General features: G+C 40.8%; 1 protein-coding gene across 10 annotated transcripts in view; it reads left to right on the forward strand.

Annotated features, from left to right (window-relative positions):
• Nucleotides 1–25,460, forward strand: part of DENND2B (DENN domain containing 2B) — a 154,359-nt gene that overhangs the window by 56,141 nt on the left and 72,758 nt on the right. For 8 of the 10 annotated variants that reach the window (XM_069016789.1, XM_069016786.1, XM_069016787.1 and 5 more), the window contains one exon: nt 11,839–11,943. In XM_069016789.1, coding sequence (XP_068872890.1) covers nt 11,864–11,943 — 80 coding nt within the window. In that variant the 5' untranslated portion in view covers nt 11,839–11,863. Of the gene's footprint in view, nt 1–11,838; nt 11,944–22,943; nt 23,057–25,460 lie in introns of those variants that run through there. The other 2 variants (XM_069016791.1, XM_069016794.1) reach the window with 1 other exon arrangement.

Consider the following 25,460-nt stretch of genomic DNA (forward strand, 5'->3'; position numbering starts at 1 on the left):
TTGGAGTTGCAAAAGGCATTTGTTTTGTTGTAGCAGGGAGAAATCTGCTGTCAGTCAGCTTTTGTCCACTGTGCACTAGGCACAGGTACAATTTTATCTGCCTCTATAACACAAATCACCTTCCTGGCATCATAAAAAGGTTTATAGGTATTTATCTAACTTTTGGAGGACTAGGACTGAGTTTTGAATGGACTGGGGCCAAGTTTGTGGTACCAACTGGAAACCACATGGAATTTGGCAATGCAGACTTCATGCCAGACAAAACTGTTTAGTACCTGTCTTGAATGTTTTGATTTGTTCATTAATCAAACACAGGGAAAAATACATTCACAGGAAGCTGACATCAAAGAGTTTCAGTGTGATAGATTTTTTAACCTTCAAAACATTTGTTTTGTGAAGATGGAATTTTTAGCAGGAAAGCATTGTTCATGCTCTGTGTGTATACTTTATTCTACTCAATTTACTTATTGGAAAATAAGTTTTATTTTTGAAGTTTATTATCAAATAGTGTGTGTGGTACCTCTGTATCTGTAGCAGTTTGTCTATTTGTAGATGCTCATTTTTAAATTCTCTGCTTACTGGTATTGGGAAGATGAGTGTGCATACAGCTGAACTGAAGGAGGAGCAGTGAAAGAGTAGGAAACAGGAGAGAAGTCTAAGATGTAATTTCCTTTCTGGTATCACCCTCTATGAACAGTAGCAAAGGAGTGTCTGAAACTAGAGTTTAGCTGACAACTGCATAAGCATAAACTCTATAAAAGCAGAATAGATTTGCAGTTTTCACTAAATAACTATGTGTTATCAGAGAATAAGCTGACTCGGAAAGGACCCATGAGGATCATGGAGTCCAACTCCTGGCCCTGCACAGGATATCCCAAGAGTCACACCATGTGCCTGAGACCATTGTCCAAACACTTCTTGAGCTGTGTCAGGCTGGTGCTGTGACCACTGCCCTGGGGAGCCTGTCCCAGTGTCCAACCACCCTCTGGGTGAAGAACCTTTTTTCTAATATCCAACCTAAAGCTCTCCTGACACAATTTCAGGCCATTCCGTGATTGATCATAAAATCTGCTTTGACATTTTTGTTGTGAGTAGACAGGTCCAATTGTGAAGGTCTGGTGGATGCAGAGTTATTGTCTATGGTAACCACACTTTAAAAGAGACAATAAAAATATTTTTGTATGGGGAGAAGATCCAAATTGGACTTCTGCTGTATTCAGCTTAAATTCATAAGAAAGAAGAAAAGAAAGATGAATGCCAGCTTTAGTGCCAGTGCCATTTGAAAGTTTGCTCAAATATGGACTCCTGTGAGATGGGGAAGGTTTGAGTCAAACTGTGCTGTGGGCTCATTCATGTTTGAAGTAGGAGAGCACGTGTGTTCAGATAAGAGATTTTGTACCCTGGCCTTGTTGTGAAGAAGATATTTCCATATGGGTGCTATACCAAATTTACCCTACTGTGTGTGGAATGCTCTCTGCTTGGCAAAAGGCCAAAACCTTCCCTGCAAGGGAGAAGGGCCTGGAATTGTATCTGATCAGAGTGTTAATCTGTGTCCCTTAGGCTTATCTTGTGGCTGTTTCTGTGTTGCAAGGGCAATGCTGCATATGCCTTTTCAATGAGATCATTGCAAAATCAAATTGCTATTAAATTATATTTTACTCACAGTTTTGAACTCAGATAAAGTAGCAACACCAGTGCTAAAACTTTGAGTAGAAATGCTGGTGCCGGAGCAACATTCCAAATGCTGTCTGGATAAAATTAATCATTTCATATAAATATTTCAACTTAATGTTATATGTTTCAATATTTTTAAGCATAAGTGGTAGCACATTATGGCACTGCAGCCAGCCTGGAAACAAGAAATTGGACGCTATTCCTGCACGCACTGGCTGCTTGTTATTCCTGGGCACATCCAGCTGACTGTAAGGATCTTCTTCCTGACATGTTGAGGCTGTGTTCTTCTGTGCCCTCTCTGGCATTACAGATGTTCAGGCTTGGCTTGCAAGCAGAGAAGTGGGATTTGGGAAGCTGGGATCACCTGTGGGAGCATTCTGCACGGACCCGTGTGAGGGGGCAGCGCTTGTCTGATGGCCCCTGGGGGTCTCTCTCTCCCCAACCTGAGAATGAAGCAGTTCAAGCTGCAACACTCCTCTGGGTCAGGTTTACTCCTGCTCTGCAGACTGTGAAGAAAGATTGTTCCCTCAGCAGAACTCTCCTGCACAGTGGGTCTATTCAAGCCTGCATCTGGGAAGATAGTTAGTGCCTTCATTTATGAAATTCCTATCATAGAAGTGTGAGTTCTTCGGAACAGCAGCTGGTCTCTTGAGAGGTCTCCAACATGTCATGCACCCAGCTGCATGTAAATCATTTTCATAAAAGGAAAGAAGAGAAGCTCTTTCAAATCATCAAATACCATCTCCCAGCATGTGAAGGTTTAAAAGATATGTGATATCATTTACAGTTTGTTTGTGGAATTGTCTCTGTTTGCCTCTATCTAAACCCCTGTGGTTCCCTTCTGTCACTCTGGATGCAGCGTACACGTGAACAGAGCTAGTTTCTGTGGCTGCTACTTGGTTTTCTATCTCTGCTGGTAAAGGCTGTTGCTCCAGGAACAGAAACTCCACTGGCAGGAGCCACAGTCCAGAGTGGTTTGGTGGCTGCAATCGGCTCCAGTGGCTAGATGGGGAGGTGTTTCCCTGCCTCCTTCTACAAGGAACATTAAAACAGGTTTAAGTGTTTCCAGTTGTTTCTCTGGCTAGTGGTTGGAGGGCTGATGAAAGGTGATTTATAACACTTTTGCTTGTGGTAGCTTGTTGAAACTTTCCTTTCATGCAGAGGACAAAGGTCAGTGCTGTGGGAACTGAACTCTTTCCTTGGGAAAAGTGCCTCTGCTGATGGCCGTGTATACCTGTGACTGAGCAATAGGTGGGAAGGTGCTCTCTTCAGCTCATGATCAGCTTGGGATAGTAAGGGAAGAAAGCTTATTTACATGGTTGTTATGAAGCCAGGGGATATCACTGAGGACCATGATATAATTTAATTTTCAATATATTCAGTTCTTCATCATTTTATCTTATAAAAATGTCCTTTCTAGGAAGAAACAACTCCTTCGCTGTTGGCATTTTTTTCATTTGTGGAGGGCAACTCTTGAAATCCCTTATGTTTCTTCTACTGGCTTTTCAGTGTAGATTCACACTTTTTTTTTTTTTTTTTTTTTTTGTTTTTTTTTTTGTTTTTGTTTTAGTGTGGAAGAGTGAAATTCCAGCAAGGCTGACTTAGTGAAAACTGAATTAGTGTTGATGGCTGGAGAGAAATGTAACTTGATCTTCTGTCTCCAGCGCTTGAATCAGGAACTGAAATAATTGTTCTAAGATTCTGGTCAAGTTGCCAGAAAATGGAGCGGTGCTTCTGCCAGATGGTCACTGCAGAAGTGCCAGACATTCCTCCCCTTTTTGAGCTTGCAAGTCTGTGTATTTGAGAAGGAAAATACACACAGGCAGCAGGGAACTGAAATGCTTTTCTCCCTGAGATGCTTGCTGAGTGCGCAGGGCCATGCTGCAGGCAGCGTGCGTGGGGATCTCAGTGTGTGATGCCTGGCAAAGGGATATAGGCACAAAGGAGATGTTTCTGTTGAGCAGTGACATCAGTCACTCTGTCACAGCGCTTGACAGACAATATGAGGTAAATCCACCAGAAACAGAGCAGGAGGGCATGTCATACAGCAAGAGAAGATAGTTCAGTCCCTGAAGGAATCATGGCTCACTGGAAGAGATGATGTTGCCTGTCAACTGCTAAGCCCAGCTGTACTGGTTAATGATTGGTGCCTTTAATTGAAACCATTGTGCACTACTACAGCCCTGCCTTGTAGGAGCTGCTGGTGCAATAAATCTTGATTTTTCCATATTAGAAAGCTGTGTTCTTTGGGGATATTGAAAAGTCTCGCACTTTTTTCCTCCCTGCCCCCCTTTTTGTTGCTATAGCTACTGTAATTTTTGTTAACAAAGGGAATGAGAAGTAGTTTGCTGTGCTTAGTTTGTTTTTGTCATTCTGGTATAGCTGCCAATATTCTCTCAGTCCTTTCTCCTTTTTTTTTTGTCCAATCTCCCTTAGAACCAATTCTGTAAAGAAACTGCAGGAGTCTGGGAACTTAAGTCTCCTGCAGTCACTGCAGAGCTGTATGTGCATGGGGGATGAGGCTTCTACCCACAAATTAGGGACTGAAAACTTGAATTTAGATTTGAGTTTGGGCTTGTGTGTTGAGTGACCAGCTATGCAGACCTCGAGCACTTCTCATTCTCATGGACTTGCACCTGCTTTGCAGGAATGCAGGAATTTCTGTCTCTTTTGGTGAAGTCTCATGTCAGGTTACCACAGTATAGCAGAACCATTTTTCTTGAAGTATCTTTAGGAGAATTCAAAGTTTATTCCAGGAGGAAGATTTTAGCCATGAAATGAAAGCATCCCGGAGCACGAGGAAAGGTGGGCTGCTTTCTCTGGGGGACACAGAGTGTGTTCCTAGTGTGGGGGGGAAGAAGGTGGGTGTATTTCTCCTCCCACCTGGGATTTCTTATTTCCCTTTCATCTTTCTAAAAAAATCTCTTCACTTTCTTGTTTCCCATAGTATGTTAGCTATCCTTCACCTCACCTTTGTTCTACCAGTCTTGAACTCTTCTCATGTTTATCTGGACCTCACCCCTCCTCTCTGTTTCTTCTTTTGCATATATCCTCTGATTCAGCAGTGCAGCTAGGAGGGTGGTTGGGGTTCACTCATTTTGCTGGGTCTGTGCTTCTCTCTGATATTTCTTTACTCAGTTGTCTGAGATGGAAGCTTAGGCAAGCAGGGCATGGACTGCACCCTTTCAGTCAGGCTGCTCACACCTAACAGTAGTTTACCATCCTGGGAGCACGGGGGGCTTGGGTTTGTTTCTTTTGGCTTGGAACATGTAGAGTTTGAAGGAGAGGGAGGCAGTAGCCAAGATGTTTATAGACATGAAGGGAATCTGAATCAGAAAACCACTGTGCATGAGAGAGCTGCTCATTGCCTCAAGACAGGCCAGTTTTAGGCCTATATCTATGGTATAATAGTGATATTTGGAGATTTGGATAGATTTCTGAGGCAGTAGGAGAGATAGGAGTACCTTTGAGAAAATGGACCATTCAGCCAGATGCCAGAATATGGGTGGTGGGCTTTAATCTCTGGCACTGAATTTGTGGATCTCACCTCTAAGCAGGCTTCCTAAGCCTGCAACTGAAATCCACGTCAGAGCTCCAACACAGCTCAGAGCTCCTGCAGATGTTACTTTAAGTGCAAGAACATAATTTCTCAATGTAAACAGATACCTTCCTGAAAGGTTCCTGCACAAATCCCTAAGACAAACAATGGACTTACTTGGCATCCCATTTGTTGCTGCTAATGCCTGTGTCCAGGTTCACTTCTGGATGTACTTTGGATACAGGGGAATTAAGATCTTCTCTAAGGGAATTAAAATCTTCTGTGTGCCTTTCTACGGATTCCCTGGGTAACTGCCAAGAGCTAAAGAGACAGACCCAATGTTGTTCTCATATCTTTGTACAAGCCAAGACAACTTTGGCCAGTATTTTCTACTTACAACCAGGAGGCCTCCAGCCTGTACCTCATCCTCCCAGGGTGCTTTTATATCATCATATTGAGACAGTCCATACAAATTAATAATTCCTTCCCTGGAACCATTAGCACTGGCAGCTTGGGTATCATGGACAGGACCTGCTTCTGGGAGATACTGGCTCAGAACGGTCACTAACACACAGTGATCTAACCAGAAGGAGACTCACGCTATCACCAGATATCAGCTCTTGACCTTACTGAGGTATTCAAAGATGATTGCCCTTCTGCCCATCAAGTATTATTAAAACACTCTGCAAGGCTGATAACTGCTAATAATTTTGCAGTTCTCACTCTAGCAGGACTCTGAGTGGGAGCCACTTCCCTGACAGGCAGGAAGGGAAGTACACTGACAACTCTGAGTGCAGCAGTTTGCTCTGTAGTATGGCTATGACCCGTGTTTTGCCTCAGATGATGCTCTAACAAATCAAAACCTACAGCAGTTGCAAAGCCAAGATGCTTCTCAGCTGTCTGGCAGACTTTGTCAGTCAGCTTTGGCATGAGGAGGGTTCAGTCATTGCTGTCAGCTCAACTGGGAAATTCCTTTTAAGACTTACTAAGACTTTAATCTTTGTTTGTTCACTCTGTGAATTGCATTGGGACGTTTTTAGGGACTGGTTGCACCCTGTGGGAAATACCAAAGGACACTCTGTTTTCTCATTTATCATATCCTTTGTGACTCAAAAGATATTAATGAAAAAGAATCTTTGTTCCTCAAAGCTAACCAACTCTCATTCCTTAGAAAACTTATAATTTGGTTTTTGTGTCACAAGAAACAATTCATTGTTGTGCAAATGGTGTTGATGTTGCTGTTAGAGGATTATGACCTCACTGAGGAGTAAGCAACAGGAGCAGGTGATCTCCTGAGACTTGAATGGTTGTTTTTATGCAAAAATCCTGGGGATGAAGGGAAAGAATAAAGGAAGAATAATACCAAAGAATTGTGATATATGTTGGGCACAGCTTCTACGTAGACTCTTCCTACCCTGGTATCTCAAATCAAGATATTTAATCTTGAAATAGTCAATGTATTTTTTAAAATCCAACCCTTTTCTTTAGCCTACACAGGGAAATACTAATTTCTGATTCAATATCAGACATTTCTGTTCATGTCTCCTTTTCTAAATGTCTTCTTCCTTGATTTTCATGTTTTTTTCCTTCTATTTGGAAGTTGAGATTGCTCTAGGACTGCTAAGGGTAATAGAGGAGCTTAGCACTGAGTTCTTACCTAGTTTAGACATTAGTTTTGGACTGCATTGTGTTTCAAGTGAGGTGTGTTCTCTTCACCAGGTATTGCCCATTTTCAATTAAAGAGGTAAAAAAATAGCTTGAGAGAAGATAAATGAAGTAATAAGAAGATAAAGTAGGGCAAGGAAGACAGAATAAAGGCACAAAATAGGAAAGAACAAGAATGTCAGCCATTTTATGTGGCAGAAAAACAGGAAAGGAGGGTGAAGGGTGAGTGGAGAGCTGTCTTTGCTCCAGGCAGAATCTGGTTTTCAACTGCCTAGGGAAGGTAACTTATTTCATCTCCAGTAAGTGCTGCAACATCAGTTTCCCAGTAGTACCAGTTCAGTGCAGCGAGGACTGAACGGCTGAGAGGGTGGTTTTGGCATTGCAAGGATCAATGGCAACCAAGTCCACCACCCCTGCTGGTTATAGTAGGAAGTTTGTGCTAGAATTAAACTTGTCATCACTCTGTGAAAGCTTAGCAGAGAGACTGGTCACTGGCTTGGTTTGAAACAGGCTGTGGGTTGTAGGGAGGGAAATTCTGGATGACACTGTGGAGTTAATCCCAGTCCAGAGAGCAGGTATTCCTGATGTGATTCTTCTAACAATCTTCTTGGGACTCTCTACTGGTGCCCTCTCAAGGCAGGAATTTCTAAACATTTTATTGGACTTTCCAGCTCATCAGAACTGATGTTGTTCTGGGAGGACATAATTATCTGTTTTACTGGAAGGGAGTAGGCAAATTGCGACTCCTAAACAAAAGTTTAGCTGTACCTAAACCTACACCTCTTGACATGTGGGCAAGCTCCCTTAAAGCATCCAGAAAAGCATATTAATGTGTTAAGCTGACTTCTTCTTTCAACATTCTGTTGCAGCTACCTTCAAGAGAAAAATAAGTAGACACATTAATTATTATTAATAATATATTTATGAAAATTTGTATTTATTATAAAGTAATTTTTCAAAAACATGAGTTTGTTTTAGCAGCCTGTAGTTCTTCCCTGTTATGCCTTCCAGTTATGTCTCCAGGTCTCTGTCCTCTGGGGCAGACCAAAGGAGTAATATTTTCCCATATTTTTCAGGTCCCAGATCAGTGGAATTTCAAGGGAAAAATAATCTGCATGAAAAAGCTTCAGAACTCAAGGTTTCAAGTAGATTTCAAGCCATGTTAGTGATAATGCCAGGAGAGGGCTCGGGGACCGACATTCAGAGTCTCCCTTCTCAAGTCATCAGACACCACATGTAAATTCTTCTTCTAGGTTCAATAACATTCAGCTTCCACAGAAGGAGAGGAAGGAATCAGTTCTTGGAATGTGCTAACTGATGGACACTGTATATTAGAAAGCAGGAGGTTTTCTTGAAGCTATAAAGTGATTAAAGCACTTTTCAGGTGCTTGCTCCAAGCCTCACTCCTCAATGCACTCCCATTCACAGCTTGCAGTGAAAATAGACTTTCACTTTTTTGGTAGTGGGACTGATAGTGGGTGCTTCCAAAGTGTTGGGACGCTTCAGGAAATGAAGAATAATTTTAAATTGCAGTGCAGGGGGGAGGACAGAGGATTTACCCCTCCCATGCTAACACCTGTTAATGGAATTAGACATTAGACAAGGTGCTGTAATGTTCATTAGCCCAAAGTGTGATGGCTTTCAGTGCCTAATCTGTCCATGAAAACCTTAGGCCACACTTTAATTTTAAAAGAGTAAAAGTGTATGGATCATTAACAGATGGTCCATAAGGAATATTCTGTCAGTGCATCTGCCTGCAATGATAAAGATCTGTTAGGAAGCATCTGCATTGCATTGCAGCAGCCCTTTTCAGTCAGGATGCTGAACCTTGCCTGGCATGAGCAGCAGATCCCACATTGCCATCCCACCATTTTTCATATTTGTCTGTCATCTTTACTTTTTGATCCTGATAAATGGTTTGTGAAGGTTTTGGGCAAAATTGATGTAATGATTCTACCATTTGGGCTCATTAAATTGCCAGTTACAGAGTTGTCCTAGTGAAATTAGTGAAACCTTGTCTGGAGCAAAACATGAATTACAGCTAAATAAGAGTTTCAGATGAATTTTTTACATTTACAAATGAAACAGAATTCTGCATTTTTTGCCCAGGTTTGTTAGCTGGTTTACGAGGCCATGCAGAATCTGTGACATAACTATTTTTGGATTTGTTCTTAACCGTATGCCACAATACTTGAGAGATTTTGGTTTCTGTTGCTTTGTGAAGAATAATTTGCAAATACTGTAATGAGGAATGCTCTCACCCAAGCCCAAGGAATGTGATTCTGACCATACAATGATTCAATAAACTTGCAGGGCTGTCAGACTCATTTGGAGGCTCTAAAATAACTTTCTGCATGACCATAAAACTTAGTTTAGGTTTTCTTTCCTTGTTGCTTTGTCTCTGATTTTTTTTTTTTCCTTTATTTTTCGGGGCGGGGGGTGCATTGGTGGATGAGTGGGTGGGCTTTTTGGGGTGATATAAGTCCTTGCTTCCAGGTACCTCTGTAAATAGCTGAATATTTTTCTGCCATGTTCATGTTGTTTGCATTTTCTCTGCATATGCTGGGATGATACCGGCATCACCGGCAGTGGAATATTCAACTGAAATAAGCATTCAGGAAAAATTGAATCAAAAAGTCAGTTGATATCACCATATATACCATAGTCTCAACTGCATGGGAAGGAACTCACTTTTATCACTAAATTTGACAGATCTTGAGAAATTGTCTTTAAGAACTCAATTTATCTTTACTTGGAAACAAACCACTTTGTTCTACTTGACATTTAGGGTGGCTTTGAAAGGTGAGGTTTAAATAATCACTTCTTTTAAATATTGACCACAGTGATTTTTATCAAGCTTTGTCATACTATTTTTATTCCCATCTGATTTGGGGTATAGGAAAAATGGACTCTTAAAAAACAGCAGCATAAAAGTACACTATTTTATTAATGTGTCAGGTCAGTGTCCCATCTTTTTGAGGATCCCTTCAGCTTATTTTTGTCTTGAACAGAAAGGCAAATCTCGGAAAATTAATGTTACACATGCATGCTATCAGTTATTGTTCTCCTTATGCCGTGTTTAGATCTCTCCTTTTTCTCGCATTAAGTGCTAATAAGTGATTTAGATTTAACACAGTAAAAGTATTGAACTGGTGAGTGGAAAAAATTAAAAAACTGCTTACTCCCTGTGGAATGTACAGTCTTAGAAAGCTTGGCCAGCATTAGCATGCTTCCTTTTTTGTCCCAAGCAATCCCTTTTCCAGTCGGAACAGGCAGTTCTGTAACAGTCCTGTAATCTTGATAATGTAACACTAACAATAACAATGAGACACTGGAGGAATTTAGGGAGCTTCAGTGTAGAAAAAATGTTACCAACAAGGGAAAAAAATCTTAATCTGGGAAAATTGATACAAGACAATGGAGAAGGACAAGTAGACCTGGAGTCAGTGGTCAGCATGATTGACTCTGCCTAGAGCTGCAATCTGCAAATTTTCTGGCTGTGTTTGTGGCAGAACTGCTTGGAATAAAGTGGTTTAGAGAATGTCTTTTTGACTGTGATAGGTCTGTTAGTACAGGGATTTTTGTGTGTTGTCAGTCCCCAGCTTGCTTTGCAGCATCACATTACAGTGGCTTCTCAAGCAGTCTGGACTTCCTGTGGGTTTGAGTAAACAAGAAGTTTCATAACACTCCTTATTTTTGCATTAGCTGTGCTATTAATGGTCATAAAAATTGGTAGTTCTGGTCAGACCCTGGGTGGCACTGCTGTAAACTGTGGTAGATATTTTAGTTTATAAACCAAGCAGCATCTCAGAAACCACCCAGACTGGTGCCAGCAGAATCCTTCATGATGGTCCTGTAGCATCAGGTAGAATAAATACTGTTCCATTTCTTTCTCAAGGGACTCTGCTGGCATTTTAGAAATCTTATCATTACATGAAAAAGCATTCCTCCCTCATTTTGCAAAATATTTCTTAAGGGATTACCAGAACAGAGGAAATGGCCACTAAGAGCTGTGCTTTACACCAGAGAAACATGGGATATAGTCAATGGAGAGGCGTGATATTAGGGATTCCTGCTTTTGCATCCCTGGGATGACATCCTGGCCTTAATCCCTATCATCATGTTCTCCCTTCAGTCACAGCATGACATTCCTATTATGACAGCAGAATGAAGGCAAAAAAAATCACGGTACTGGGCTGTTTTTTTGCCAGTCTGCAGCAGTGTCACAGAAGTGAGACCTATCTTTTGGGCACTTTATACACAAGGCTGAAATTAAGTTCACAGCTTTTGGGATTACCAAATTGCTAAAAAAACCCTAGGAATTGATAAAGATTCTTTATATTACCTGAGGTTTTGAAAGTGTCCTAAGGCAGTTTTACTTAAAGAATCCTGAGGCCAATAGAGAAAACCATTTGTGCTATTTTCATATCACAAGCAGATTTGAAAATTATATACAAAAAAAATCATCATTGAATAAATTTCACTACTAGAAAATGTTTCCATAATAGAACTGCACTTTAAAAGTGAGAAAGCTTTCTTCATTCCTTGGGATAGCTGTTTTGTGGTCAAAATTCCAGTCACAGCTCTGGTGTTTGCAAGCATCACACAGTGTTGTTGCTGGGATCTCCACATACTCTGATGGATGGAAGAACCACAGCAAATCTGTGATATTTTGTGAACTTGGTATCGAGCTCTGATCATCAGACAGGTCAGCACCTGAAGCACACACCTACTTCCCATAAATCATTTCCATTTATAGCACTGGGCTCTGATAAACTTGGCTGTGGATGTGCAATAGCAGCAGTGGAGAGGTAGGGTTTAGTTTTTCAGGTTCATGACGACATGGATTGCGTTTTGTAGAATGAAAAGCAATCTGGAGTTCTGCCTTTACACAGCACAGCTGTTCAAGCAGTTAGTTGTCATTTGGACTTGTTAAGCTTAATTGACTTTTCTTCTCACAGATATCAACACTTCTAGAAAGCAGAAATGACCATGACTGCCAACAAGAACACCAGTGTCAACAGCAGAGCTGGAGGGAGTAAAGTGCCTCAGGACACTCTGGATAGGTAAGTGGAGAACTGCAGGATTTGTAGATTTTGAGCAAAGTTTGTCTGTTTGGAAGAAAATCTCTGTTCAAGGGTAAGCATCCTCTATGCTGACACAGAGAAAGAGAGCTTTGCTAGGCTGAGAAAAGTTTTCTGTAGGGAGAGGAGGAGCCAAGGTATAAAGAAATGTTGTTTCTTGTTGAGCTTTTGCTGCTCATGGGTTGGTTATGATGGAAGTGATTGCAAGGAAGGACCTGTGTGGAAGGTGCTGTGTAGGGCTCAGGAGCTGTGGGCTAAATTCCTCAGCCATATGACTGCATGTCAGCTTTTCTCCACTGCCAGTCCCCAGTTTGGGTTTTGTGTTGGTTTGTGTCCCTTTTCCTCTGCTCTATCTGCCTTCACAGACTGTGGTCAGAGTGTCTCCTGTTGCAGGTCAGGCAGCAAGTGGGAAAGGGCTGAATGTAAAGTGAAGGGCTTATCTCTGTTGCTTGCTTATTTGTCCTTTCTGTAGCATTAAAATAATTTGCAAAGTAGAGCACCTCTGTTATTCACAGTTAGGGAGAAAATGAAACTTTAAAAAAATGTGCAGTCAAATAAAGACATAGACAACCAGCATCAATTCTGGTGTTTTTATTAGGTATAGTATGCTGTGGCAGAGCTCAGCAGAGGTGGGCTCGATATCCTTGTGCACTTCCCAGTTTGTGTTTGTCATCAAAACAGTAAAACAGTGCAAAACAGTAAAAACATAAAATAATGAGGGGCCTGGGTGGCTAAAGGAATTTCTAGAGAGATATTCATATATAGTTATTAAAAGCAGTTCCCTAATGATCTCTGGAATTCTCAAGTTGTTTATTGTCCTTCCACCAGTGCAGACAGATTGGTGCTGGGAACTTGGGTCTGGACTTTGGCAAACTTTGGACAAGTCTTTTGTTTTGAAATCGTTTCCATTCTGAATAGCTTAGAAAGTACTTTGGGATACTAAGTTATTGGATAGTAACTGTCAAATAAACTCTTTCCTTATCATCATCATCTGTTTTGAGTAGAATTTGTCAGGGAAAGATTTTGTTAGTGCAAGTAAGAGCCTGAAGCTAAGGAAAATCTTTAAGTTGCACTTGCACAAGTGAGGAGATGAATAGGTGCTCATGCACCATTTCTCCATCCATTATTTTGCCGTATGTAATCTTCACCTGTCTCTGAGAAACCCTGCAAGAGGATGTTATTTGAGTCAACCATGATGATTCTTCATTTGAGTCCGACTGTAAATCAGTGTTGTAAGTGCTGGCATTATAAAAGTTTAAAGCTTGCAAGATTTATTGCAAACATGTTCAAAGATTCACTTAAACTGAACAGTCACTGTCTCTGTTTAGTGTGGGATTTGACTGGACATTTGGAAACCTGCAAATGTACTTTATAATTTGTGGCAGTAGGGTTTCAGTTAATGCTGATACTGGCACAACACACGTGTAGCAGTCTCCTGGTTGCTAAGATATATTTTTAGAGTATTTTCTTGTCAATCCTAGTTTTGGTGGGGTTTGTTGTTTCAAGACTGCTCAGCTGATGATCTTAAAGGTCTTTTCCACCTTTAATGGTTCTGTAATTCTAAGATGCAAGGTGTGATTCAGGGATATGGTGACATCAGCTGGTTCAACACTTTGTGATTCTTTATAGGTCAGAAGCAAAGATCAATGAAGTCTGCAGAAGTATTTCTAATTACTTTGGCAGTGATTCAGATCCCTGGAGATCATGGATTTAAATTTTAATACAAAAAATCTTCAGTTGAAAGAATGTGCCTCCACATAAACATCCATACAACTGCGTGCTTTGCAAGTATCAAGATTCTTGCAGTAACTAAGATTCCCTTGATCCTTACCAGGGTGTGAATTAACTGGCATGAATCACCAGAGCTGTTTTTCCACCAGAGTTGTGTGAATGTCACTTCAGGAAATTAGGGAAAGAGAGAGCAGAGTGAGGACATAATTTGGGAGGATAACTGTGAGTTTTAAGAATCTGGCTGTAGGATTCATGGGTTTCTGCTGTGAGTACAGGAGGGAAAAAAGCCCTTGGATCTGAAGAAAGTAAAGTGTTTTAAATAAATCCACTCCAACACATTATTTTTGAAGTTACCTGAAGTTCATTCACCACTTGTTAAAAATTGAGATTTTTTTTGTGTTAGGAGAGAAAACTGTGCTCTGAATGGGAATTGTAGAGTGATGGCAAGGGTGGTTGAAGGTACGAAACATTTTCACTACAAGACAAGAGTGGATTGATTGTGACTCTTCATGCTAGGAAGGAAAGGATTGAAGGGGTAACAAGAGGAGTAATAGAAGTATCTGAAATGATATATGAAAGAGAGATGATAAACAGGGAAAAAAATCTCTTTTGATTTAAGAACTAATACAAATCCAATGAAACTAGAAGACAACAGGTCAAGAATCAGCTGAAAAGAAGGCACTTTTCAGCAGCATGTTTTTAAATCATGAAACTTACTGTTATGGGTTGTTGCAATCAGACAAATTCATGGAACAAAAGTCTTCCAACTTCTTTTAGTTACAGAAACAAAATCTGTGAGTCAACAGACTTTTAGGCTAGTTAAGTTGCACTGTACATTCTTATTCTCTTCTCCAGGCACCTGCTAACTCTCACGGACAGTGACTGAACCTTGGACCAGGAATGCTATTTTGGTCTGAACCAGTGGGAACATTCTGATGTTGTTTGGAACAAGAGTCAGTTACAGGAAGCAAATTGGAGAAATTGCAGAAGGATTGTTATGCTTACAAAAGGAAGACTCTGGCTTTCAGTGAACTTTAAGGGTACGACTTTAATCCTTCCTTGTGAGTCACTGAGGTGAACGCCAAGGAATGGAAGGATAGGAAAGCACCTTGTGTGTAGCTGAAAGTGACTTCTTAGCAATTCTGGCAGGAAGCAGCTCTGTGAAATCTTCTTAACCCTTCAACAGGGGACAAAAGAGCCCACAGCATGCTTACAGCTAGTGCATGACCATGACCCTGTTGTATCAAATGAGTGCTTGGTTTGATTGCACCATAGTTAAGAGGATCAGTGTAACTCTGAGGAAACCTTAGGAGAACAGAAGCCACAGAAAGGCATAGTGGTGTTAGTAGCTCTCTCTCTTTACAATGTGGCTTGCTGTCCCTCAGCGAATGATTTGATATTGACCTGGAGTATCTGTGTTTTATCAGAAACTCTATTTGTTATTAGGTATTTGTCCAAAACTTGTGTTTTCTCCAGTGCAAACAAAGGTAGATGTAGAAATGGCACTACTATCTTTGACTTAAAAATCACTTCTACACTGTTCTGGATCAAAACAGACCAATAGTTATGTCTATGAAGTCATGCCCTAGTTAGCAAAATACAGCTTTCAAACTTGTAGGCTGTATGGTATAACAGAGGCAAGGAGAAAAAAAAATCCTGAACAAAAGAATTATATATTAATATATCACTGTATCTTAAAATTGCAGCTCAGTTTGAGATGCTAGATGTGACAAGGACCAGTCCAGAGCTGAAAAACATTTAGAGCTTGTGGCTACAGGACTTCTGTAAATCATTCCCAATGCCTTTGCCACTGGCTAATATGGCAGTTCTTGACTCTGCATCTCAAGGCATTTTACACATTTGAGCCTTCTCACCTGCTGCAGTAACTGAAGTACAGGAAGGGTTTGTTTCTGGAGGAGATCATTGATTTAGTTTTTTATCTGAGTGTATTCCATGGAGCGTAAATAACTTCAGATTCTGGAGATACAGACTTCTTCCAGTGTATTTGTAATTGGCAGAATTTCTCTTTGCCTGTAAAATTTTCTGTGGTGCAGGCTGTGTCTTGTATATGGGTCCCACCTTGGAGAACAGGAGAGAGCTTTTGAAAGTTCAAAAACATTTGACAAAAACAATTACAGTGAACAAAAATTAAGTTTGCTGCAAGTAAGTGTTTTACTAGGGTGGTGACTATGTCTGAAAAAACGATTCTCAGAGGCTGTGTGTCAAAGGAATCACAGGAGTTTTTTACAGACTGGATTTTGTGATGTGGGCTATTGTCTTTCCACCCAATCTCCACAGGAAAGGTGGTGTCCTCACCAGAGGATGTTAGTGGAGGATGTTCTCCAGCTGAGCAATCATGATTTAATGGCACTGGGGGTGCTTATATCAGGGTGTGCTATAGCAAGACAACAAAGATTTGTGCAAACAAAGGATTACATCTGCAAATTGCCATGAGCACCAGGTTGTAAAGTGTCTATTCAAATAACATTCTTAAAACTTCTCATTTCTAAATACTTTTAGTTGAATCTTTGAACCAAATATAGTCGGTAAAAACTGAAATCTCATCTCATGAGTTGGATCTTTCTCCTTGCTTGGGAAGAGCTGAGCTGGGTGCCCACAAACCTCTAAATATAGGCTTTGGTTTTTATCTCCCAGCAGTGTGTGAGGACACTCCTGCTGTCACCCACAGTTTGTCACCCCCATTAGCCTAACATGTGCTGAGATATGTTTGCACTGGCTTTGTGGCTCAGAACTTTTTCCTTTTTCAAAATTTAGGTTAGTAGGACAGAATTTTAACTGGTGGAGCTACCTTACCTACAGCGAAGGGAATAGAGATGCGTCACATAAACAAATCTGGATTAATATAACTCTGGAGATACCTCAGGAGCATTTCAGATGAATTGTTTATAATTCTTTAAATATAAAGTAAAATAATGACTTACATTTCTTATCAAAGTGAGCCCACGGGTTGGTTACTAGAAGTATTGTTTTGGGTTAGTTACCTGTTCCTGTCGTGTGCAGGTCCATGCTTAGCTGTGTCACATGCACATCAAGGTCTTGTGTTTTATTCCTGCATTTTTCTGAAGGCAGAAACAATCTTAGAAAGATCTTAGAAGCTAAGAAAGCTTTTAGAAAAATCTTAGTTGAAGGAAGACTTTGTGCCTGTGCTTCAGCCTTAAAAACCTGAGATGTATGATCACTTCCAAAATCAGTCATACTCAAGCCAAGCTCATTCAGTTTTACAGCAAATGCATTTATTTATTTATTTTAAAGTGAAATTAATTCTTGGTCCACATTACTAAATCCAAATGAAATCCTTTGTTTCCTTTGAAAGGATTATGTGGTTACAGGCTGGGCAAAGGACTAGAAATATTTTGCCTTAGGAACTGACACCTTCAGAATTCTTAAATAAAAGAATGTACAGATAAGTCCAGCTCTGGAGTTAAGCAGTGCTCTGCTGTCAGTGCTGGACTGGGGCTGGCAGATTTTGCTCTGCTGGCTTGTCCTGAGAGTGCTCTATTCTCTTCCCCTTCCACAGTAAATTTTTCATGTCGAAGATGATCTCATGTCTTGAGGAAAACCCATCTGTTTAGGGAGAGGGGTTGTCTTCAGAGAGGCAGTGTCTGTGAAGGACTTGTTTCTCATTTAGAGACAATCCTTCATGGATGCAAATGTAGTGCCTTTTGCTTGTGTTGCCAGATATGTAACAATATGACTTTAAATTTATTCTTATTCATTCAATCCTTCTGCTACTCCTAGTACAAGAAAAAACCACAAACGAAACCAGAGCTCCTCAGCTCTGTGTTGAACTGTAGGCACTGCCCAAATTTATTGTTGGGTCATTCATCCAGATGTGATCCAGTCTGCCTGCAGTGACAATGAATTATCTTGTGACTAATGCAGAAGAGCTGTGTTCACATCCAGGGTGGATGACTCCAGGGGCAGATAAGGCAGGACAACACTGAAGAACTCCCTCACCATTGGTTACAGAGCCTTGGGAGGGACATAACTTGGCATCCACCACAGTGGAGCCCTGGTCCTACTATAAGAAAATTATTAACAGTAATATAAACAAAATGTAATTAATTGCATTTATGTATGTTATGTGAATATAAATTTAAAGATGATGAGATTTATCACATGTCCTGAGTTTTCTGAATGGAGAACGTGGAAAGAATGCAACAACTTGCAAATCCAAAGATGTATCTTCAGCTCTCTGTGTTGTTCCAAAGCAATGAGATTTTGATCTTATTTGAAATACTAATGTGTGCAATTTTTCCACTAATTTTTTGTGATTGCCATTGCCTTAGCACATTTATGATAAAGTATTTTCTGTTCTCTTACTCTTTCTTTGTGTAGTATGTGGACAGCACTGCTGTGAGTGATAGAAAATCTGCTTGTTTCCCTTGTGGATGGTTGCATTTGAATTACAGGTGAAAGGCACTCTCTGCCTGGGCTTACATTTAGTACACAAGAACAGGAAAGGCAGCAGGTCTAGAAGTGGTTGCTGATTGTTCAAAATTTTTGGGGCATTTGTGCATGGTTTGGTAGGTTAGTGGTTGCTGTTTTGTGCATATTTGGGCAAGCAAGTTTTTTTTTTTTTTTTTTTTTTTTTTTGAGGGCTCTGATGAGGAAGGAATGAGACTAGCTTGGAAAGGAGAGCGAGCTGTGTATGCCTAAAGCAGGAAGCAAAGGGTTAATTTCATTTTTATTTTAAAATAAAAGCTTCTATCGCCCCATCAGTTGTGGGGTAGCCTGGGCTGAAATATCTCCCAGTTTTGCCAGCTAGAGCAGCCATCAGGGACTTTGTTAGAGCAGCAAGAGGCCAGTGGTGTGAGTTGAGCTCACGTGCCCTTGGCGTGTCTCAGCCTTTCCCCACTGCCCAGGCTGGGATCCCTCCCCTCTGCTGCAGGAGATCTCCTGGCAGCTGAGCATGGCTCAAGGCAACGAGGCACTCTACACTGAATGCTGAGATGGATTTTCCTGCCAAAAGTATTTGCCTACTGCTCAGAAGTACTAGTGAGAATATTTATGAGCTCTTTATGAATTTGTGAGAAAAAAACCCAACAAAAACCCCCTGTAGAAAATGTTTGTTACTTTAGAAGAGAATCAAGTTTTAATATTTTGACAGTGAGCTTGAGAATAGGAGGAATAGTGATTCAATAAAATTCTAAGACAAAGCAATATGCCAAGTTATTTGAGCTATGATGAGACAGCTTTTTTTTTGTTTAAACCACTGAGATTTAGAAAACAGTATGAATAAACTTCAGCCAAATAACAGTGAAAACTGAATATAACTGACATGAAATCTATTAGCAAATATTGTGCCCTTTCCCTTACAAGCAGAATCAGCCTGAACCGTGCAGCTGACAGATTTTCAGCAGCTCAGTTCCCAGCAGCTCAGAGCTCCATTTGGTTCAGAAGGGAATAGAAGCTGTTCTTGACTCTGTAAGGCTGGAGGTGCATTTGGGACGTGATGCTCTGGCAGCTCAGCTCTGAACTGGGCCAGGGGAGGTGGGAGGGCACCTACTGCCATCAGGAACAGAAACATTTGCAGTGGGAATGAGTCAAAGTGCTGGTTCAGATGACCCTGAAACTGGGAAGGGTTTGAATACAGGCTTTGACTGTACTGCTGCCCGTTATCTGGGTAAGCAGCACTGGTGCTGGGCTGATTTCCGATGGTCCGAGGCACAATGTTCCCCTCCCTCGCACTGCTCGGCACTGACCCCGGCCTGGCGGAGCTGAGGCCGTGCTGAAACCTCTGCAGATCACTTTGGCAGGGCTGCACAAACATTCTGATCAGCACAGTGGTCTACAGACATGAGAGGAATGGTTTGTAAGATGAGGAGACATCCTTTAGTTAGATCAAGAGAAAACTGAAGAAATGTGGACCTACTTCTGGATACATCCTTTGGGCATCCTCAAACAGTTGATGGGGGGGGCAAGGAATTTTGCTATTCCATTTCTATTGCTGGCTGGTTTGTTTTACTTTAGGAAGAATTCAGGAAGAAAGCAATTGTCAGTCAACAAATCACTTTTTATTAGGTGGAAGCTTTATTAATACATCCCTCCCATTTGCATAGGTTCCTAAGAAAAAAAACCCCATCAAATCCTAAAACTTTGATTGAATCTTGCTTCATAAAGCTTCAGACCAAGTTGACTTTATTATTACTTAGAGGCTACAGGAATGTAGTGAATTCCTTCCCACTGTAATTTAATTCTCATGACACTTCAAATGCTTGATGCTTTCGTATGTAGCAAATTATATCTTATCATTAAAATTACCTTTTCCCTTCTAGTAAGGTTTGTATTTGCCAAAACAACTGGAAACTAAAAAATAAAGAAATTAAAAAGAGAAACTAACAAGTCTTTAAAAACCAGAGTTGTAGATGAGAGGTTAGACTAAAAGAGGCATTTTAATGCAACTATTGCAGTAAGAAGACTACTTAGACTAACACTGCAATCTTTGTTTAATCACTATATTTACATTAGTATACTCAGGGGTACTGAGACCTGAACTAAACACAGATATTTTCGCAGAAAATTATTACAAGAGCTCGATTTTGGAAATGTTTCTGATGACTTTCTAGTGCTTTTACTGCACTGAAATGTAGTCAATAGAAGCAATGAGCAAGACACATGTTAAAACACTCACAGGAGTCCCCACCGGTGCAGTATCAGAGCATCAAGAGCATCAGAGCACAAGTCTTATGTGAATTTGTTTTTTGGGTGGTGATAAGAAGCAAGACTGAAGTCCTCAGGGAATATGGCATAGTAGTCATGTGCATAACATTTTTACATCTTAATGCCAATATTTCAATTTTTCTGCAATGAAACTCTATTGCCTTCTGGACTGCAGAAATGCTGATGATCTCGCTGAAAAGACCAACAAAGATGCAAATCATGAGCATTGCTAATGTTATTCCATGTTCTGTGAGTATCTGTTCATTAGGAGCTGTCTAAGACACTCATCTCTTTACACTTGAGCTGTTGAAAAGCCATCAGTATGGGAGAACAATTTCTGTTCTGTGCCCTAATCAGTCTGGATTTGAATCAGTGGCTTAGAAACGAAAGGGTCTGTGTTGTCTTACCAGTTTCCTGCACTGTTTGGTTATCCTAAAAAGATATTTTCCACTTGGGCAGAACAGAACATTAAGAGAAGACATAGCAGAATTTGTAAAGAGTGAGTTTGAAACGAAGATCTGAACATATTAAGCTAGATAATACATGTTTCTTCCCTGATTGGAAAAAAAATGCCATTTGTCTGGGAAAAAAAAGCAAGAAGTGTACAGACATAGCATCCTCACAGACTTCAGTAACATAGTCACTATTCACCAGGCAATGTTGTATGATGAAACTGGGAATTAGCTCAGTGCTTGATTCAGTCTCCACACTGAGCATCACCCTTGCATTCACACTTGAGGAATGAACATTGACAGCAAATGACCTTTAAAAGTAAAATAAACTGCAAGAATTTTTCTGCAAGCAGGAAGATAGGAGCTAATGGAAATACACAGGTAGCATCCATATTATTACAATATAAACATACAAAATGCCCATAGTTCCTGGGAGACTTTTTCAAAGCTTTTGTCACAATTCCCATCATGCACTCTGAGGTTATTTCCATTCTAGCCAGGTCCTGTATATAGAGCTGGCAGTGTGCCACAAGGGAATGTGTCACATTCCCTTGGCACCAGGGAACCCTGGAGCTGTTGAGCAACAGGCAACAATGTGCAGGCATCTGGTAGGATGGGCTTCAGTGCTGAAAGCCCAACCAAATATAACAACTATAACAGATATGATGTTCCTAATAACTAAATAGCACTTAAAAAAATTTGATTTATTGAGTCAATCCATACAATTCTATTGCAGTCAATGGGAATGCCAGTTCTCATGACAGCCTGACTGCTTTTTTTGAGAGCCTAAATATCCTGTTTGTCATTAACCAGATAAGGAAATTTTTCCCAGAGTGTCCATATGTTGCTCCTGAAGCTCTTTGTTAAAGCACTATTTTTATAAAGGAAATATTTTATGATTATCATATTAATGATGAGCTTTAATGCCAACATGTGTTAGTATTTTACTGTGAGGGAGCTGTAGAAAATTGCTGAAGTAAATGAAAAGTATTCATTTGTTTTCTTCTCTCCTTATCTACAGAAAGAAAATGTTAGGTCTGTAAAGCAAGGTGACTTCTTCAGCATAGGTCAACCACAATACTGTGGCTGTACAGCAAGTACACCTTTGATAAACAATTAACAGCAGCTAATAGATGGAAATGCTATTTTTCATTTTGGATTCCTGGGATAAGCCCATCGTGCATCGCAATTTCCCAAAAGTAAGTTTTTTCCAGGTAACAACATAACTATTTGAGACGTGAAAACAGAATTCATCGCAGTGGCAGTAGCACAGAAATGGTTTGTGTTTCAAATTCTGCTAGCAAAAGCTCAGAAGGTCCTTTGTACAGCTAGTGCTGGCAGGCAGGTGGGCTGCTGGTGCAGGGCACTTCTGTGCGTGGGACGGGGCAGCGTTGGTGACACTCCGGCGGGGGTAGGTTGGTTACTCCTCCCGTTATCGCAGCGCCGATGTCTCCGGCTGGCTCACCTTCTTCATTGTGCAGCGGGACGCGCACCCCGGGACGCAGCTGCGGCCAAAAGAGGCCGCGTCAGTCCAGACAACTGAGCAAATGCCCAGTAATGAGACTGCTCTCACACGAGACCTCTGCCCCCTCGGTTTGCTGCTGAGTTGGGAAGCCACTCTATGTCAACACAGGCAAACGGGGGAGGGCAGACAGCCTGTGGCCATTTGCTGACAGAGACCTGAAAGCTTTTGAATGTGGATTTTTAAGCTCTCCCTTTCCTGTCAAACAGTACTGTCACCCATGTGGGCTACAAGATAGGGGCTGAGCCTGGCAGGCTTGCTGTGTCTGTGTGTGTGTGGTTTGGTCCCTAACACAGCTTCTATGATTTCCTTCGCATCAGGCAGCCGGATTGCCTCAGTTCAGAGTTTTAGGAATTAATTGTAAACTGTTGCTTCCTGTAACTTTAAAACCAAACCTCAATTTTTTTGTGGGTTTCCGGGAGCAAACTTCTATCTTGCCATATTTCTCACACCCCGGTCCCTTCAAAGCCAACACGTGAGATTTCAGAGAAAGGCTTTGCTCCTGTTTTGTTAAACATTAATGGCAGTTTCCTCCCCTTAAGCACACAAAGGGGCAGAGGTTTGACAAACGCTCTCAGTGTGTCATTTGCTGCTTGACAAGTGAAGCAGGCAGCGTTCAGGGAACACAGAGGCTATGGCAAGACACATGGAACCGAGAATTCCTACATCTCCATTTTGCATCGTTCCAAGAGGGAAGAGCTTCTGAGTAAGTCTGGGTAGGCTGAAGCGATCTCAGTGGCTCATCAGAGGCATGAGAGGAGGAAACTAAATACAGCAGAAGTGAAGTGCATGAAGTGCCATAGCACTGAATTCCTTAGTGTCCTTTCCCGTAACCAGTTTTGTGGGAGATGAGCTGTCTACTGACAGGAACTCAACACCAGCCTTCTGCTTACTGAAGGTAGCTATAGGAGTAGCTTTAATTTCCAGAGTTTGTAGTTCAGGTATAGGACAAGTGACTTTGTGGGACTAAAACTCATTTTTACAGCCTTTCTCTACCCTTCTTTCCTCCACCTCTCTTGCTCTCAGACAGAACCTCATCTCTCTAAGGCTAAATGCCTGCTTCTTGTCTATTTGATGCAATAACATTTTTTCCACTTTAGTTCTTAAAGATGATTTTTAAGTTTTCATAGCAGTATTCATACCAATGCTAAGCTGAATTTGTTTTTATTGTATAGAAAGTGTTGGTCCATTAGAGAGAGACTACAGTTGTTTATACTTAGGCTGAATATGCCTTACAATGACTGTACTTTTCTAACTGCTGAGATGAAAACACAGCATTAAATGAGGTGCTGCTGGCACACTTTTGTGGGCTGTGTTGGTTTTGATGCCTGGTTTCAGGTTTTGGGTTTTTGTGGTATTTTTTTTAAACGTGCTTTCTATGAAATGTGCTTTCTGGGCTATGAGACAGCTTGCATTTTTCTTCCATTGAATAAAGAGCATAAATCACAGGTTTGTGCTTTTCAGGAAAAAATCAGTATTATGGGTCAAACTCTGTGAGGTTCTGAGGGACGTAACTTAGGGTCAGAATCTGGACTTCAATTTACTGCTTCAAATATTCATTATTGGAGTGCCCACGGGTTACTGTAAGGAGTTTGTTGTCAGTACTGTAGTCTGTGGGGAGCAAATATTTTCAGAGCTGGTGAGCTTATAATTTGCCTGTTGGTTTTTCTTGCTGCTGTATACACACACATTGGTATCGCCTCACCTGTACCATAACATTTTCATTTTCTGGATGCTTTGCCTGGTGCTACCTATGTAGCTTCCTGTAGGGACATGAAGCTTACTTTTGTCCTGGAAGGACAGGATGTCTGACAGGAGAAATGTCTTCTTGCTTTTAGTTGCTCTAAGTTAAAGTTTAGTTGCTCTAAATTAAGTAAAACTGTGAGTTTACTGTGCAGTGTTTCTGTTGCATGTCAGTGGCTGCAAAAAGTTTTCATCCTTAGGGTTAGACTACATACAAATTCTCTCATAAGAAGTAAAAAGTGAAGTGAAATGTTAATATGTATTGGCCAGCTCCTTATAAAACCTAGTGTAAAACGAAATCCACAGTGTTATAAGAAGCCAAGGTCTTGTGAGAATGAAATGTTTATAAAGGATAAATAAATCCCCCAGATATTATCCTGATTCCAAATTTAGACTTGAGATCCCACAGCTCTTGTAGGTGTGGTGCTAAAATCTGCTCTGGGAGGCTCATTTCAGCTGGATGAGTAATGGACACATTCAAGTTACCCTTGATCACGGTGAACAAAGTCATGGGGAGTGCCTTTCCCTGACCTAACTCTGCTCCTGTTGACAGTTATGGGCAGCAAAAGGCAGAGAGAAGCCAATGTCTGAATCTTTTGGAAAGTTTCCTTTAGATCATGTTTTGGAATATTGGTGTGCACAGCGCTCCAGCACTGGCTGATCCTTCTTTTGTTAATATGCAGTGAAACTGAATTAGGGCCAGATGTAGCCCTCAGTCAAGTTAAATTCGGCCTTGTCTGGACTCTTAGGTAAATAAGTATGATAGCAAGAAGCACTACAAGGCACAGCTTGGCTTTTTTCTTTTGCTTTCTTTTCCCCCTTTTTCTTCTTTTTCAGTTTATGTGTATATGCCAGCAGATTGGGGAATAAATAGATCAAAGAGTTTTTCAAAGCTCCGTTCAACTAAGAAAAAACCCCAACAACTTTTGTCTGGCCAATTTTTTGATATGACGTTCAGTTGTGGGTATGCCCAACACATTTCCTCATTTTCCTGGCTTGTTTAGCTAGAAGTAGAATGAAGCATACTGTAACCAGTCAGATGCAGTAACCTAATTTAGTTTTCAGTGCAAATGTTATTTAAACTGAAACTTTGTTTTTCATAAGTGCGCATTTGCACCAGATCAATGCCTTAAATCTTCCTGCACTAACTTTTGCATCAGTTTGGATCTTTAGCAACTTCTTTTTAGCAACACTTGATTTGTGCTGACATAAGCCAGAAGAAAATCAAACACTGGTTAATAGATTTTTAAAGGAAGTGAATGAAAAAATATTCCCTCATAAATTCAAGTGAAGTATATAATTTCTTAATCTGTACAAATCCATTGTATTGGCCAAGGACAAGCCCATCAGTGATGGTGGCAGCGCCT

This window comes from Aphelocoma coerulescens, chromosome 5 (assembly GCF_041296385.1).
Source record: "Aphelocoma coerulescens isolate FSJ_1873_10779 chromosome 5, UR_Acoe_1.0, whole genome shotgun sequence".
In the NCBI taxonomy this organism is placed as follows: domain Eukaryota; kingdom Metazoa; phylum Chordata; class Aves; order Passeriformes; family Corvidae; genus Aphelocoma; species Aphelocoma coerulescens.